The 18,314-nt window shown below is 47.2% G+C and overlaps 1 protein-coding gene across 3 annotated transcripts in view; it reads left to right on the forward strand.

Moving 5' to 3' along the window:
- Nucleotides 1-18,314, forward strand: part of stk3 (serine/threonine kinase 3 (STE20 homolog, yeast)) — a 584,348-nt gene that overhangs the window by 459,013 nt on the left and 107,021 nt on the right. For all 3 annotated transcript variants that reach the window (XM_072468459.1, XM_072468457.1, XM_072468458.1), the window contains one exon: nucleotides 8,456-8,631. In XM_072468459.1, coding sequence (XP_072324560.1) covers nucleotides 8,456-8,631 — 176 coding nt within the window. The remainder of the gene's footprint in view (nucleotides 1-8,455; nucleotides 8,632-18,314) is intronic.

An 18,314-nucleotide genomic window follows, 5' to 3' on the forward strand; every position in this document is an offset into this window, starting at 1 on the left:
ATCTATTACCCCTCAGTTTAAAGTTATGTCCCCTCGTGCCAGCCATTTCCATCCGCGGGAGAAGGCTCTCACTGTCCACCCTATCCAACCCCCTGATCATTTTGTATGCCTCTATTAAGTCTCCTCTTAACCTTCTTCTCTCCAACGAAAACAACCTCAAGTCCATCAATCAGCCTTTCCTCATAAGATTTTCCCTCCATACCAGGCAACATCCTGGTAAATCTCCTCTGCACCCGCTCCAAAGCCTCCACGTCCTTCCTATAATGCGGTGACCAGAACTGTACGCAATACTCCAAATGCGGCTGTACCAGAATTCTGTACAGCTGCAACATGACCTCCTGACTCCGGAACTCAGTCCCTCTACCAATAAAGGCCAACACTCCATAGGCCTTCTTCACAACCCTATCAACCTGGGTGGCAACTTTCAGGGATCTATGTACATGGACACCTAGATCCCTCTGCTCATCCACACTTCCAAGAACTTTACCATGAGCCAAATATTCCGCATTCCTGTTATTCCTTCCAAAGTGAATCACCTCACACTTCTCTACATTAAACTCCATTTGCCACCTCTCAGCCCAGCTCTGCAGCTTATCTATATCCCTCTGTAACCTGCTACATCCTTCCACACTATCGACAACACCACCGACTTTAGTATCGTCTGCAAATTTACTCACCCACCCTTCTGCACCTTCCTCTAGGTCATTGATAAACAGCAACGGCCCCAGAACAGATCCTTGTGGTACTCCACTTGTAACTGAACTCCATTCTGAACATTTCCCATCAACCACCACCCTCTGTCTTCTTTCAGCTAGCCAATTTCTGATCCACATCTCTAAATCACCCGCAATCCCCAGCCTCCGTATTTTCTGCAATAGCCTACCGTGGGGAACCTTATAAAACGCTTTGCTGAAATCCATATACACCACATCAACTGCTCTACCCTCGTCTACCTGTTCAGTCACCTTCTCAAAGAACTCGATAAGGTTTGTGAGGCATGACCTAACCTTCACAAAGCCATGCTGACTATCCCTGATCATATTATTCCTATCTAGATGATTATAAATCTTGTCTCTTATAATCCCCTCCAAGACTTTACCCACTACAGACGTGAGGCTCACCGGTCTATAGTTGCCGGGGTTGTCTCTGCTCCCCTTTTTGAACAAAGGGACCACATTTGCGATCCTCCAGTCCTCTGGCACTATTCCTGTAGCCAATGATGACATAAAAATCAAAGCCAAAGGTCCAGCACTCTCTTCCCTGGCCTCCCAGAGAATCCTAGGATAAATCCCATCAGGACCCGGGGACTTATCTATTTTCAGCCTGTCCAGAATTGCCAACACCTCTTCCCTACGTACCTCAATGCCATCTATTCTATTAGCCTGGGTCTCAGCATTCTCCTCCACAACATTATCTTTTTCCTGAGTGAATACTGACGAAAAATATTCATTTAGTATCTCGCCTATCTCTTCAGACTCCACACACAACTTCCCATCCCTGTCCTTGACTGGTACTACTCTTTCCCTAGTCATTCGCTTATTCCTGACATACCTATAGAAAGCCTTTGGGTTTTCCTTGATCCTACCTGCCAAATACTTCTCATGTCCCCTCCTTGCTCATCTTAGCTCTCTCTTTAGATCCTTCCTCGCTACCTTGTAACTATCCATCGCCCCAACTGAAACTTCACACCTCATCTTCACATAGGCCTCCTTCTTCCTCTTAACAAGCGATTCCACTTCTTTGGTAAACCACGGTTCCCTCGCTCGACGCCTTCCTCCCTGCCTGACCGGTACATAATTATCAAGAACACGCAGTAGCTGATCCTTGAACAAGCTCCACTTATCCAGTGTGCCCAACACTTGCAGCCTACTTCTCCACCTTATCCCCCCCAAGTCACGTCTAATGGCATCATAATTGCCCTTCCCCCAGCTATAACTCTTGCCCTGCGGTGTATACTTATCCCTTTCCATCATTAACGTAAACGTCACCGAATTGTGGTCACTGTCCCCAAAGTGCTCTCCTACCTCCAAATCCAACACCTGGCCTGGTTCATTACCCAAAACCAAATCCAACGTGGCCTCGCCTCTTGTTGGCCTGTCAACATATTGTGTCAGGAAACCCTCCTGCACACACTGTACAAAAAACGACCCATCTAATGTACTCGAACTATATCTTTTCCAGTCAATATTTGGGAAGTTAAAGTCTCCCATAATAACTACCCTGTTACTTTCGCTCTTATCCAGGATCATCCTCGCCATCTTTTCCTCTACATCCCTAGAACTATTTGGAGGCCTATAGAAGACTCCCAACAGGGTGACCTCTCCTTTCATGTTTCTAACCTCAGCCCATACTACCTCGGAAGAAGAGTCCCCATCTAGCATCCTCTCCGCCACCGTAATACTGCTCTTGACTAGCAGCGCCACACCTCCCCCTCTTTTGCCTCCTTCTCTGAGCTTACTAAAACACCTAAACCCCGGAACCTGCAACATCCATTCCTGTCCCTGCTCTATCCATGTCTCCGAAATGGCCACAACATCGAAGTCCCAGGTACCAACCCATGCTGCCAGTTCCCCTACCTTATTTCGTATACTCCTGGCATTGAAGTAGACACACTTTACACCATCTACCTGAACACTGGCCCCCTCCTGCGACGTCAAATCTGTGCTCATGACCTCTATACTCTCATTCTCCCTTACCCTAAAACTACAATCCAGGTTCCCATGCCCCTGCTGCATTAGTTTAAACCCCCCCAAAGAGCACTAACAAATCTCCCCCCCAGGATATTTGTGCCCCTCAGGTTCAGATGTAGACCATCCTGTCTGTAGAGGTCCCACCTTCCCCAGAAAGAGCCCCAGTTATCCAGAAATCTGAATCCCTCCCGCCTGCACCATCCCTGTAGCCACGTGTTTAAATGCTCTCTCTCCCTATTCCTCATCTCACTATCACGTGGCACGGGTAACAACATACATGTTAATGTTTTGCACCCATTCGCAGATAATCTAAACTGAATTAGAGTTTGTCACTAATATTTTGGTAACAGAAAACCTCCAATGGTCAACTGCATTCTACTGATTCCTCAAGAAATATAAAATTCTAACATCAGTATCTATAACTAAAAATCACATGTTCATATTTTCACACAGAATATTCATAAGAACAGAGCCTGCTTCTAACTTAATTGTCTTCTCTGCACTGACTTTGATGGTGGTGCAGGTGCAGTAGGTGATAAAGAAGGCAAATGGTGATGGTCTTCATAGCGAGAGGATTTGAGTACAGGAGCAGGGATGTCTTGCTGCAATTATACAGGTCCTTGATGAGACCATACCTGGAATATTGTGTGCAGTTTTGGTCTCCATATCTGAGAAAGGATGTTCTTGCTATGGAAGGAGTGCAGGGAAGGCTTATCACCTTGGGCAGGGTGCTCTTTCCAAGAGCCGGTGCAGACTCGATGGGCCGAATGGCCTCCTTCTGCACTGTAAATTCTGTGAAATCAGACTGATTCCTGGGATGGCGGGACTGACGTATGAGGAGAGGTTGAGTTGGATAGGATTATAGTTGTTAGAGTTTTGAAGAATGAGGGGGAATCTCATAGAAACCTATAAAATTCTAACGGGACTGGACAGAGTAAATGCATGAGGGATTTTCCCGATCGCGGGGGGAGTCCAAAATTAGGGGTCACAGTCTAAGGATACGGGGCAAACTATTTAGGACTGAGATGAGGAGAAATGGCTTCACCCAGAGTGTGGTGAGCCTGTGGCTTTCTCTACCACAAAAAGCAGTGGAGACCAAAACATTGTGGGTGCGATCTAACCAGATTGGAGCAGAGTGCTGTGATGAGCACGTTAGCTGGGATGAGCACTCGCAGCGCCGAGAAACACCATGCTATCTATCAGGACCTGGTTTCAATTCAGGGCCTCAGTGGGGGACGCCCCGCCGAGATCGCACTTAGTCCCATTTCCTTCACTGAGAAGCTCCACTCGCCGGAACTCCTCAGTGCAGGAAAAGATCGGGACGCCATTTTTATGCGACCCCCGAACCTCACCCCATAGCCCAACTCACCTACAAGAGGGTTCTCACCCCCCCATGACACGCGCAGGATACCACCGGGCCCAATCCCTGACACAGGAAAAATGTCAGCCTATCACTACCCCTGCTGGCTGGAAATGCCACCCAGGCACCTTGGCACTGCCAGGGTGCCAGGCTGCCCAAAGGGATCCTCCGATTCCCTGGGAGACCCCCACATGTGCTGTTCTGCCTGGGTTCCGTTTGTGGAGCACATCACTGAACAGCGCTCGCCCGAGGCCTCCGAGGCGAAGGGGTTAGATAGCAATGCTTCGGGTAATCAGCGGACTACATATTAGAATGGGACTAGCTGGCTTGCTCTAATATGCAGATTTACAAAATGGCAACGCCACCCACATGGGCAGGATTCAGATCACGATCTTGCGAGGCGTGGCGAGCCAAGTAGATCACCGAAGAGGGATCACCCAGCATCTACTGGCCACGCAGGGCCACCTTTCAGGCGCAACGCGGATGACAGATCGTGCCCTCTATGTTTTCAAGAAACAGTTAGATGCAGTTCTTGGGGCTAAAGAGATCGAAGGCGGGAAAGTGAGAACAGGTTACTGAGCTGGATAATCAGCCATGATTATAATGATTGGTGGAGCAGACTTGAAAGGCCGAATGGCCTCCTCCTGCTCCTATTTTCTATGTTTCTGTGTGGCCGCGTTTGCTTCATTAATGGACCTTTTAACCATGATGAACCATGAAAATGCAATGAACTGAAACAATATTTACTTCAAAATAAATCGTAATGATTTACAAGCCATGGGACTAGGTATGTAAACCAGAAAATATTTACAAAGGGTTAATGAATACAAATCATCTGTATTCCAGTGTGATATATATGCAGTGTAGAGACGCAAAGGATTTCTGTAATAACATACCTGTCTAAGTTTGCTTTGAGAGGATCATAAAGTGTTCACTGACGGTATGCAATTTCAAAAGATTACTTGAGATCATTCAGTGAAAGAAATTTCGAGAAATGCTTTTTAATCAGACTAAAAGGACCCGCTCCAAAATTGGTGTCTTTTCTATATGACAGTTTCCACTAGCATGGGCAGTAAGCACAGGGCTGGCATGTAAGCCTACTTCAGTGTTAGTAGGTGATAGTTAATTTGGGGACAGAGGTTTTGCCCTGACGTGTGGCAAGAACAGGGATGGGTGGACATGTAGTTTTGTACTGCTAGTCGCCACGCTGGTTTGCTGTCACCATCCCTCCCTGAGCCATTTTTCCAGAGGTCGGTATTGAGACACGAAGGGTTACCCACCCGCAAGCAGCGGGTAGCCAACTGAGTTGAGCTAAAGGCCATTTGGAGATGCCCTTGTGGCAGTGTACTGCGGTGGGGGTGGAAGCACTCTCCCCACCTACTTGACCAAAGCTGTGGCTGCAGCGATGCCCTGAGGAGAATTTCCCCCCACACTGGTGGCCCGGCAGCTGTAGCCATTTTTTATTTACGATTCTCCAGTTACTGAAAGGGGAGCCTCAAGATGGAGGTTCTGAATGCCTTCTAGAGGACACAAATCAGATACCAGAAATGTTGGAGAATTAAAGATTTAGGGAGAGGCAAGAATTGAGAGAGATCAATATTAGTAGAGAAATGCTGCTGGGAAAATTGATGAGATTGAAGGCTGATAAATCCCCAGGACCTGAGAATCTACATCCCAGAGTACTTAAGGAAGTGGCTCTGGAAATAGTGGATGCATTGGTGGTCATCTTCCAGGATTCTATAGACTCTGAAACAGTCCCTGCAGATTGGAGGGTAGCTAATATCACTCCAATATTCAAAAAGGGAGGTAGAGAGAAAACAGGGAATTATAGACCAGTAAGCCTAACGTCGGTGTGGGGAATAATCTCAAACCCATTATCAAGGATTTTATAACAGAGCATTGAGAAAATAGTGGCAGGATCAGACAAAGTCAGCATAAAGGGGAAATTATGCTTGACAAATCTATTGGAATTCTTTGAAGATGTAACTAGCAGAGTTGACAAGGGTGAGCCAGTCGATGTGGTACATTTGGACTTTCAGAAAGCGTTTGACAAAATCCCGCATAAGAGATTATCGTGCAAGATTAAAGCTTATGGGATTGGGAGGAGTGTATTGAAATCGATAGAAAACTGGTTGGCAGAAAGGAAACAAAGATAATAATAATTAGTAATAATAATCGCTTATTGTCACAAGTAGGCTTCAATGAAGTTACTGTGAAAAGCCCCTAGTCGCCACATTCCGGCGCCTGTTCGGGGAGACCGGTACAGGAATTGAACCCGCGCTGCTGGCATTGTTCTGCACTACAAGCCAGCTGTTTAGCCCACTGTGCTAAACCAGCCCCAAGGAAGAGGAGGAGTTAACAGGTCCTTTTCAAATTGGCAGGCAGTAACTAGTGGGGTGCCACAGGGATCGGTGCTGGGACCCCTGCCATTCACAATATTTATTAATGATTTGGACGAGGGTACAAAGTGTAATATCTGGAGGTTTGCAGATGATACCAAGTTGGATGGGAGGGTGAACTGTGATGAGGATGCAGAGGTCCTTCAGCATGATCTGGACAGGTTGGGTGAGTGGGCAAATTAATGGCAGATGCAGTATAATTTGGATAAGCGTGAGGTTATTCACTTTGGAAGCAAAAAACAAGACGGCAGATTACTATCTGAATGATTGTAAATTGGGAGAGGGGAGTGTGCAGCGGGACCTGGGTATCCTTTGCACCAGTCGCTAAAGGTCAGCATGCAGGTGCAGCAGGCAATAAAGAAAGCAAATGGTATGTTGGCTTTCATTGCGAGAGGTTGTGAATACAGGAGCAGGGATGTGTTGCAGAAATTATACAGGGCCTTGGTGGGGCCTCACCTAGACTGTTTGCAGTTTTGGTCTCCTTTTCTGAGGAAGGATGTTTTTGCTCTTGAGGGTGTGCAGCGCAAGTTTACCAGGCTGATTCCGGGGATGGCGGGAGAGGTTGACTAGGTTAGGGTTGTTTTTTCTGGAGTTCAGACGAATGAGAGGGGATCTCATGGAGACTTATAAAATTCTGTCAGGAGTAGATAGGGTGGATGCAGGAAGGATGTTTCCGATGGTGGGTGTGTCCAGAACCAGGGGTCACAGTCTGAGGATTTGGGGAAGACTATTTAGGACTGAGATGCGAAGACATTCCTTCACCTAAAGAGTGGTGAGTCTGTGGAATTCATTACCACAGAAAGTAGTTGAGGCATTCTTGAATACATTGAATACATTCAAGAGGCGGCTAGATGTGGCATTTGAGGCGAATGGGAGCAACGGTTTGGGGAGAAAGCTGGGTTAGTCTATTGAGTTGGATGATCAGCCATGATCGTGACGAATGGCGGAGCAGGCTCGAAGGCTGAATGGCCTCCTCATGCTCCTATCTTCTATGATTTTATGTTTCTATCTCTCTCTCCCTTACCTGCAATGAAAGACTGCAGCTCCCTCCATACTGGAGGGCCTTCCAATGGCGCTCCAGCTGAGAGAAGCCACCTTCCATCCTTAATTGAACGGCGAGCACATCATCTGGCTACAAATTCAGCAGTGAAGTGAAAATCACTTGTTGGACAACGGCTCCTGAAGCAGTGTGGGGTCAGCACCTTCATCTAACCCTGACCCAGGATCCCGACCCGAAATGCAAAGACCTGCCCAGATGTCATTTGTGTCTGGAGGGGATAGTAAAAGAATAACACCAAGCAGAGGTTAAAATCCTTTCTCACCAGGGAGTGAGCAGGTTATCTGTCCACTCAGGAACCTATGTTGCTGGTATAGGGTCATCCTGGGGCAAAGGTAAAATACTGTGGACACTGGAAATGTGAAGTAACATTGTCAGCACTGACTCACTTTATTTCAGAGCCATCCTGGTCTTCAGTTCCAATTCATCCTTCGCTTTATCAGAGGTTGTAACAGAAATCAAATCTTTTTCTGATTGGGTGTCAAGAACTTCAAGCTTCAAACGCTCTGAGATACGCTGGCTGTTTACCAACATTTCTGTTGATTTTTGGCTTAAAGAATGTAATTTCATAGAAGACAAAGAACAACTAAGAAAATACTTTTCGGAAAATAAATTGTGCTGAATGAGAGAAACGTTATTCACAGGTTTATTTTTTCCTATAGCAACTAAAATAAAATAAAATGGGCCATTGCATTCTCCTGATTTTACAGATTTTGGACGGAAGTAATTGCCTTTATGTGGCGTTTTCTGTACATTCTGTGAATCCTGAAATATTTCATAGACCATTACTTATTTTGAAGTGCAATCACTGTTGTTTAGTCCCTCATGTTAAAATTTTATTCAACAACACTTCTGCATTTCTGTTTCTCTGTTATTTGTTTACGTTAAAGGTAAATAAAGGTTGTACTTGGACACTTGAAGGAAATGATATTTTTCTTTTTCCTTGTAGGGAATGACGCTCCAGAAGAGCTGCAAAGACCAGCCTTTATGGATTATTTTGACAAACAGGAGAAAAACACCAACCCTCTGGTAAACTATAACCAGAATCTGCAGGAGCCTTTCCACAAATCAAAAAATCCTTTCCCCGATAATTGGAAGGTACCACAAGATGGAGACTTTGACTTTGTAAGTAGAGATTTTGAATACATTTATCTTATGTATTGTCCATCTGACAGGGAGGCAGTGTCAAATGTCACTACTTGATGTTCATTTTAATCGGTAAAAGGTAAGGTGAAGTTGCCTTAGTCCCAGATGACCATAGGCTGCCTTCCCCTTTGAGGGGGAGAGCTGACTGGTGGCGATTTAACCTGAGGGTCACCACACCTCAGGCGATGGACAAGGTTGAGAAGAATAACCTCATTTTAATATATTCTGCTGATGTGACATAAGGACGTGAGAGGAAGTGAGAGCAAGGACGTGGGCAGCACGGTAGCATTGTGAATAGCACAATTGCTTCACAGCTCCAGGGTCCCAGGTTCGATTCCGGCTTGGGTCACTGTCTGTGCGGAGTCTGCACATCCTCCCCGTGTGTGCGTGGGTTTTCTCCGGGTGCTCCGGTTTCCTCCCACAGTCCAAAGATGTGCAGGTTAGGTGGATTGGCCATGATAAATTGCCCTTAGTGTCCAAAATTGCCCTTAGTGTTGCGTGGGGTTACTGGGTTATGGGGATAGGGTGGAGGTGTTGACCTTGGGTAGGGTGCTCTTTCCAAGAGCCGGTGCAGACTCGATGGGCCGAATGGCCTCCTTCTGCACTGTAAATTCTATGATAAATTCTATGAAGTATCACTACGAGGTTCATATCACTCTGGACAACTGAACCCAAAACAACTGATGCTGGACAATTGAACTAAAAACAGAAAATGGAACAAAGGGGACTGGTAACGGTTGGAGTAAAGGAGCATAGTGGTCCAGAGTAGACTTCAATAGCAGAATAAAGATCAGCTCTAGCTGAAGTCAGAATCATGAAAACTCACTAAAACCTGGCACTCATGGCGGGGTGGGGTTGGGGGTGGGAATCACGGTCTGAAGTTGTTGAACTCAACACTGAGTCCAGAAGCAAAAACAGAGAATGCCCAGCAGGCCTGGAAGCATCTTCGGGGAGACAGCAGAGTTAACATTTCAAGTCCGTATAACTCTTCTACCGAGTCCAGAAGGTTGTGAAGGTGCCAAACTGGAAAATTAGGTACTGTTCCTCCAGCTTGCGTTGAGCTTTACTGGAACATTGCAGCAGGCCGAGGACAGAAATACGAACATGACAACCAAGATTGGCATACTGGATTTAACATCAATTTAGCACAGGCGTGTTCCTCAACATTTAAAGCAATATTTTAAAAAGTAGGTAAGCCAAGTAAGTGTGCAGTGTGTCGAGATGTGATCAGATCAATTATTCATGTGAAGTGGTTTTATGGTGGCTGTTGCTGTAGCTGCTACACTTGCCAGCAAAGCAGCAGTAACTACTTTTCAAAAGTAATTTATTTGCTGGGAAATACTTAGAATTCCCTGAAAGGCAACATGTAAAATCTTTTGTCATAACCTATAAAAGCAAACAGTTTTCAAATGTGGCTTTACGATTAAAGGGGTACTGTCAGCATAATATGGAATTGATGCGGGTTCACGTGCACAGGGGGAAAGAGGTGCTCCATCTGATACTTTTTTTGTCAGTCTCCTGTAGTTGGTACAAGAGAAGGAGCTGATTTATGAGTAAGTCCACTTTACTTTCTCGTCTCCAGTTTGCAGTAATACTCGATAAGTTAGCGAAAGGTGTGGCACCACAGCTTGGTCGGGTGGAATGCCCATTCAGGGGCATGTGGTGAGTTGTTGACACTTTATGTGGCCTAAACGAGCACATTTGCAAGAGGTGTCACCAGTTTTCAGAACTTGAGCGGCGGCTGGAGTCACTGCGGTATCCGTGTCCCTGAGGACTATGTAGATAGCAAGTTTAGGGAGGTGGTCACACCACAGATTAGGAGATTGAAAGCAGGGAGAATGGATGACCACCAGAAAGATCAGGAGGACCAGGCAGGTAGTGCAGCAGTCCTCCAGGAAGTCTATCTTGCTCAAGAACCGGTTTCTATTTTAGATTCCAGTGAGGACGATGGTTCCTCAGAGAACAAAGAACAAAGAAAATTACAGCACAGGAACAGGCCCTTCGGCCCTCGCAGCCTGCGCCGATCCAGATCCTTTATCTAAACCTCTCGCCTATTTTCCAAGGATCTACTTCCCTCTGCTCCCCGCCCGTTCATATATCTGTCTAGATGCATCTTAAATGATGCTATCGTGCTCGCCTCTACCACCTCCGCTGGCAAAGCGTTCCAGGCACACACCACCCTCTGCGTAAAAAACTTTCCACGCACATCTCCCTTAAACTTTCCCCCTCTCACCTTGAAATCGTGACCCCTTTTAATTGACACCCCCATTCTTGGAAAAAGCTTGTTGCTATCCACCCTGTCCATGCCTCGCATAATTTTGTAGACCTCAATCAGGTCCCCCCTCAATCTCCGTCTTTCCAACGAAAACAATCCTAATCTACTCAACCTTTCTTCATAGCTAGCACCCTCCATACCAGGCAACATCCTGTTGAACCTCTCTAAAACATCCACATCCTTCTGATAATGTGGCGACCAGTACTGCACGCAGTATTCCAAATGTGGCCTAACCAAAGTCCTATAAAACTGTAACATGACCTGCCGACTCTTGTACTCAATACCCCGTCTGATGAAGGCAAGTATACTGTATGCCTTCTTGACCACTCTATCGACCTGCATTGCCACCTTCAGGGTACAATGGTTCTGAACTCCCAGATCTCTCTGTACATCAATTTTCCCCAGGACTCTTTCATTGACCGTATAGTCCGCTCTTGAATTAGATCTTCCAAACTGCATCACCTCGCATTTGCCTGGATTGAACTCCATCTGCCATTTCTCTGCCCAACTCTCCAATCTATCTATATTTTGCTGTATTCTCTGACAGTCCTCCTCGCTATCTGCAATTCCTCCAATCTTAGTATCCTCTGCAAACTTGCTAATCAGACCACCTATACATTCGTCCAGATCATTTATGTATATCACAAACAACAGTGGTCCGAGCACGGATCCCTGTGGGACACCACTAGTCACCTTTCTCCATTTTGAGACACTCCCTTCCACCACTACTCTCTGTCTCCTGTTGCCCAGCCAGTTCTTTATCCATCTAGCTAGTACACCCTGAACCCCATACAACTTCACTTTTTCCATCAACCTGCCATGGGAAACTTTATCAAACGCCTTACTGAAGTCCATGTATATAACATCTACAGCCCTTCCCTCATCAATTAACTTTGTAACTTCCTCAAAGAATTCTATTAGGTTTGTAAGACATGACCTTCCCTGCACAAAACCATGCTGCCTATCACTGATAAGTCTATTTTCTTCCAAATGTGAATAGATCCTATCCCTCAGTATCTTCTCCAACAGTTGACTGACGTCAAGCTCACAGGTCTGTAATTCCCTGGATTATCCCTGCTACCCTTCTTAAACAAAGGGACAATATTAGCAATTCTCCACTCCTACGGGGACCTCACCCATGCTCAAGGATGCTGCAAAGATACCTGTTAAGGCCCCAGCTATTTCGTCCCTCGCTTCCCTCAGTAACCTGGGATAGATCCCATCCGGACCTGGGGACTTGTCCACCTTAATGCCTTTTGGAATACCCAAAACCTCCCCCTTCCTTATGCCGACTTGACCTAGAGTATTTAAACATCCATCCCTAGCCTCAACATCCGTCATGTCCCTCTCCTTGGTGAATACCGATGCAAAGTATTCATTAAGAATCTCACCCAGTTCCTCTGACTCCATGCATAAATTCCCTCTTTTGTCTTTGAGTGGGCCAATCCTTTCTCTAATTACCCTCTTGCTCCTTTTATACGAATAAAAGGCTTTGGGATTTTCCTTAACCCTGTTAGCCAAAGATATTTCATAGGGACATGTCTGTCCTGCACTCTAATCAACCTTTCTTTCAAAGACTCCCACATTTCAAATGTGGATTTACTCTTAAACAGCTGCTCCCAATCCACATTCCCTTGCTCCTGCCGAATTTTGTTATACTTGGCCTTTCCCCAATTTAGCACTCTTCCTTTAGGACCACTCTCGTCTTTGTCCATGAGTATTCTAAAACTTACGGAATTGTGATCTCTGTTCCCAAAGTAATCACCGACTGAAACTTCAACCACCTGGCCGGGATCATTCCCCAATACCAGGTCCAGTATGGCCCCTTCCCGAGTTGGACTATTTACATATTGCTCTAAAAAAACTCTCCGGGTTGCTCCTTACAAATTCTGCTCTATCTACGCCTCCAACACTACATGAGTCCCATTCAATGTTGGGGAAGTTAAAATCTCCCATCATGACCACCCTATTGCTCCTACATTTTTCTATAATCTGTCTCCATATTTGTACCTCTACTTCACGCTCGCTTTTGGGAGGCCTGTAGTAAAGTCCCAACAATGTTACTGCACCCTTCCTATTTTTTAGCTCTACCCATATTGCCTCAGCTTGAATCCTCCATCGTGCCCTCCTTAATCGCAGCTGTGATATCATCTCTTAGCAGAAATGCAACTCCTCCACCCCTTTTACCTCCCTCTCTATCCCTCCTGAAGCATCTATACCCTGGGATATTTAGTTGCCAGTCTTGCTCTTCCCTCAACCAAATCTCTGTAATACCAATAACATCATATTCCCAGGTAATAATCCAAGCCCTAAATTCATCTGCCTTACCTGCTACACTTCTCGCATTAAAACAAATGCACCTCAGACCACCTGTCCCTTTGCGTTCATCATCTCTTCCCTGTCTACTCTTCCCTTTAGTCACATTGAGTTTATTATCTCATACCTTACTGGCTTTAGTTGCTGCCTCTTTACTGACCTCTAACTTCTTAATCTGGTTCCCATCCCCCTGCCACATTAGTTTAAAACCTCTCCAACAGTGTTAGAAAAAGCACCCCCTAGGACATTGGTTCCAGTCCTGCCCAGGTGTAGTCCATCCAATTTGTAATGGTCCCACCGCCCCCAGAACCGGTTCCAATGTCCCAAAACTCTGAACCCCTCCCTCCTGCACTATCTCTCAAGCCACGTATTCATTCTGACTATTATTGAATTTCTCCTCTGACTGTCTCATGGCACTGGTAGCAATCCTGAGATTACTATCTTTGAGGTCCTACATTTTAACTTCTCTCCTAACTCCCCAAATTCTGATTGTAGGACCTCATCCCGTTTTTTACCTATATCGTTGGTGTCTATATGCACCACGACAACTGGCTGTTCACCCTCCCCCTTCAGTATGTCCTGTAGCCGATCTGAGACATCCCTGACCCGTGCACCCGGGAGGCAACATACCATTCGGGAGTCTTATTTTCGACCACAGAAACGCCTGTCTACTCCCCTTACGATTGAATCCCCTATGACTATAGCCCTGGCAGTCTTTTTCCCGCCCTTCTGTGCAGCAGAGCCAGCCACGGTGCCATGAGCCTGGCTACTACTGCCTTCCCCTGGTGAGTCATCTCCCCCAACAGTATCCAAAACGGTATACCTGTTTTGGAGGGGGATGACCGCAGGGGACACCTGCACTGTCTTCCTGCTCTTTCTCTGCCTTTTGGTCACCCATTCCCTGTCTCCCTCACCAATCCTAATCTGCGGTGTGACCAACTCACTGAACGTGCTATCCACGACCTCCTCAGCATCGCGGATGCTCCAAAGTGAGTCCATCTGCAGCTCCAGAGCCGTCATGCGGTCTAACAGGAGCTGCAGCTGGACACAGTTCCCACACATGAAGGATCAGGGGCATCGGCCGCGTCCCTGAAGTCCCACATTGAGCAGGAGGAGCAGAACACGGGTCTGGGATCTCCTGCCATTTTTACACTTTACCTTAACTGATTACAAATATAATATCAAATAATGAATAAGTGAAAGGAATAAAGATTTTACTTACCAATCACAATACTTACCAACACACGAAGAGTTAAATTTCTCCCAGCTACTGCTAATTGGAGCACTTTCCTTACCAGCCAATCAGGTCACTGCTTTTCTGTGATGTCATTCTTCAAGGTAAGTTTTTAAAGTTTTTAAAGAGGTAAACTTACCTTCCCGACACATCACTGGCCACTGCCCGCGCCGAAAATCTGAAGCCCGCTTCTCCTGCAAGGTAACTTTTTAAAGAGGTAAACTTACCTTCCCGACAGACCCCTGGCCACTGCTCCCGCCGAAAATCTGAAGGCCGCTTCTCGGGCAGCTGTGTCCCCGCCGCTCTCCTCACACTCTTTTATCCTGTGTCCCCGCCGCTCTCCTCGCGCTCTTTTATCCTGTGTCCCCGCCGCTCTTTTATCCTGTGTCCCCGCCGCTCTCCTCGCGCTCTTTTATCCTGTGTCCCCGCCGCTCTTTTATCCTGTGTCCCCGCCGCTCTCCTCGCGCTCTTTTATCCTGTGTCCCCGCCGCTCTTTTATCCTGTGTCCCCGCCGCTCTCCTCGCGCTCTTTTATCCTGTGTCCCCACCGCTCTTTTATCCTGTGTCCCCGCCGCTCTTCTCGCGCTCTTTTATCCTGTGTCTCTGTCACTCTCCTCGTGCTCTTTCACTGAGTCTCTGCCGCTCTCCTCACGCTCTTTTATCCTGTGTCCCCGCCGCTCTTCGCGCTCTTTTATCCTGTGTCCCCGCCGCTCTCCTCGCGCTCTTTCACTGCAGCAAGAGCCAAGTTTAGGGCATCATGGGTGGGAAGGAAGAAGAATGGAAGAGGATTCGATAGTAAGGGGAACAGACAGGCATTTCTGCGGCTGCAGACGTAACTCCAAGATAGTTTGTTGCCTTTCTCCTGTCAGAGTCGAGGACATCACAGGGCGGCTGTAGGGCACTGTTGTGGGAGAAGGTGAACAGCCATTGATCAAGGTTCGCATTGGTACCAACAAATAGGTAGAAAGAGGACTGAGGTCCAGAAAGCAGATTTTAGGGAACGAGGTAGTCCCTCAGAGGTGGTGTTGTAACCTACCCAGTTTTGGGTAGGGACGATTGGTTACCCCATGGATCTTGGGGAATATGAGAACCCCCGATAAAGAGGCGGGGCAATCATTAACTTTTCAGCTGTATAAATAGAGCTGGCCAGTATGGTACCTGCTAGAGAGGGAGCCTGTAGTGAATCACTGGTACTGAGTAAATATTGTTGTAAACAGAAGTTACTTTCTGTTTGACTCAACAAACTCGTGCTGGACTCTTCGTGGCCCTCACAAAAGGTGGCAATCTCCATATTGCTACCGGCGCCACATGCTCTTGAGCTTAAAAAGGAGGGTAGAGCTGATGAATGCATGGCTGGAGGTATGGTGTAGGAGGGAGGGATTCAGATCCCTGGGGTATTGGGACTGGGTTCTGGGGAAGTTGGGCCTGTACAAGCCAGACGGTTATAATAATCTTTATCGTCATAGGTAGTCTAACTGCCATGAAGTTACTGTGAAAACCCCCTAGACGCCACATTCCAGCACCTGTTCAGGCACACAGAGGGAGAATTCAGAATGTGCAAATTACCTAACAGCACGTCTTTCGGGACTTGGGGGAGAAAACCGGAGCACCCAGAGGAAACCCACGCAGACACGGGGAGAATGTGCAGACTCCGCACAGACAATGACCCAAGCCGGGAATCGAACCTGGGACCCTGGAGCTCGAAGCAGCAGCGCTAACCACTGTGCTACCGTGCCGCCCATTTAAAAAAAACTTTGAGTGGAGTGCAAGAGCAGAGGGACCTTGGGGTTCGAGTGCATAATTCTCTGAAGGTAGCCAAGGAAGTTGAAACAGTTGTTAAGAAGGCTTATAGGATCCTTGGGTTTATAAATTGAGGCATAGAGTATAAAAGCAAGGAAGTGATGCGACACCTCTACAAATCATTGGTCAGACCACATTTGGAGTATTGTGTTCAGCTCTGGACACCTTGGGCGTCATTCTCCGACCCCCCGCCGGGTCGGAGAATGGCCGTTGGCCGCCGTGAATCCCGCCCCCGCCCCTGCCGAAGTCTCCGCTCCCGGAGATTGGGCGGGGGCGGGAATCCAGCCGCGCCGGTTGGCGGGACCCCCCGCTGGATTCTCCGGCCCGGATGGGCCGAAGTCCCGTCCAGGAATTGCCTGTCCCGCCGACGTAAATCAAACCTGGTATTTACCGGCGGGACCAGGCAGCGTGGGCGGGCTCCGGGGTCCTGGGGGGGGGCGCGGGGCGATCTGACCCCGGGGGGTGCTCCCACGGTGGCCTGGCCCGCGATCGGGGCCCACCGATCCGCGGGCGGGCCTGTGCCGTGGGGGCACTCTTTCCCTTCCGCCTCCGCTACGGCCTCCACCATGGCGGAGGCGGAAGAGACTCTCCCCACTGCGCATGCGCGGGAAACTTTCGGCGGCCGCTGACGCTCCCGCGCATGCGCGGGGAAACTGACAGCGGCCGCTGACGCTCCCGCGCATGCGCCGCATTTCCGCGCCAGCTGGCGGGGCAACAAACGCCATTTCCGCCAGCTGGCGGGGCGGAAATCCCTCCGGCGTCGGCCTAGCCCCTCAATGTTGGGGCTAGGCCGCCAAAGATGCGGAGACTTCCGCACCTTTTTGCCGGCGCGATGCCCGTCTGATTTGCGCCGGCTTTGGCGCCAGTCGGCGGGCATCCCGCCGTTGGGGGAGAATTTCGCCCCTTATTTAAGGAAGAATGTTAAAGCCCTGGGGAGAGTGCAGAGGAGATTTACTAGAACGATATCCGGAATGAGGAATTTTAGATACAAGGAAAGATTGGAGAAATTGGACTTGTTCTCTTTAGAACAGTGAAGATTAAAAGGTGATCTTATTGAGCTGTTCAAAATTATGAACAATTCCAACTGGGCCATTGTCACCATTTTCTATTTTGGTAAAGACAGAAATAAAGTACTAATTTAGTACCTCTGCCACACCATCTGCTTCAATGAGCAGTTTACCCTGATTGTCCCTTATGGGCCCCACTTTATCCTTCACTATTCTTTTACCATTAATATGTTGAAGAACATTTTAATATTTGTTTTAGCACAGTCTGCCATCCTTTCCTCATGCTTCCTCTTAGCCTTCCTTATTCCAGCCTTAGTCTCTCTCCTGCATTTGAGATACTCTTCCTGATTTCTATTGCTATTATTATTTTGGCATGTATCATATGCCTCTTTTTTTCTTCCTTATTTTCTCCTCAATAACCTTAGTCATTCAGGTTACTCTTCGGATACCCCTACTTTATTTTTCATGACTTTTGTACCTAGCTTGCACCCTATTTAACTCTCCTTTGAAAGTCTCCCAATTTTTCATCCACTGTTTTATCCACCAAAGTACATTTCCTAAACCCTAAAATTCGAGGGCTCCTCCCTAAAATTTGCCCTCTTCCAGTCTGGGATCTTAATCTGTGACTGATTTTTATCCTTCCCAACTTAATATTGAATCTTATTAGAATTGCTATTTTCCAACTGCTGCCCCACTCTGACGTTTTCCACCTGGCCTGCCTCATTTCCCAGGACCAGATCGAACACAGTGTCCTTCTTGGTAGGACTGTAAATGTACTGTTTTAAAAAGTTCTCCTGCACACACAGGAATTTCTTCCCTTCCATGCCCCACACTCTACCCTTCTCGCAGTCTACCTTAGTGTAATTGAAATCCCCAACTATCACAATCCTACTTTTCCTGCAGATTTCCATAATCTGCCTCCAAACGCTCTCTTCTACTTCCTCTCCACTATTTGGAGTTCGATAATAAATACCCGACAAGGTAACCGCTTCCTTCCTGTTTCTCACCTCCAACCATATAGATTCTAATTC

Source organism: Scyliorhinus torazame, chromosome 11 (genome assembly GCF_047496885.1).
Source record: "Scyliorhinus torazame isolate Kashiwa2021f chromosome 11, sScyTor2.1, whole genome shotgun sequence".
Lineage (NCBI taxonomy): Eukaryota > Metazoa > Chordata > Chondrichthyes > Carcharhiniformes > Scyliorhinidae > Scyliorhinus > Scyliorhinus torazame.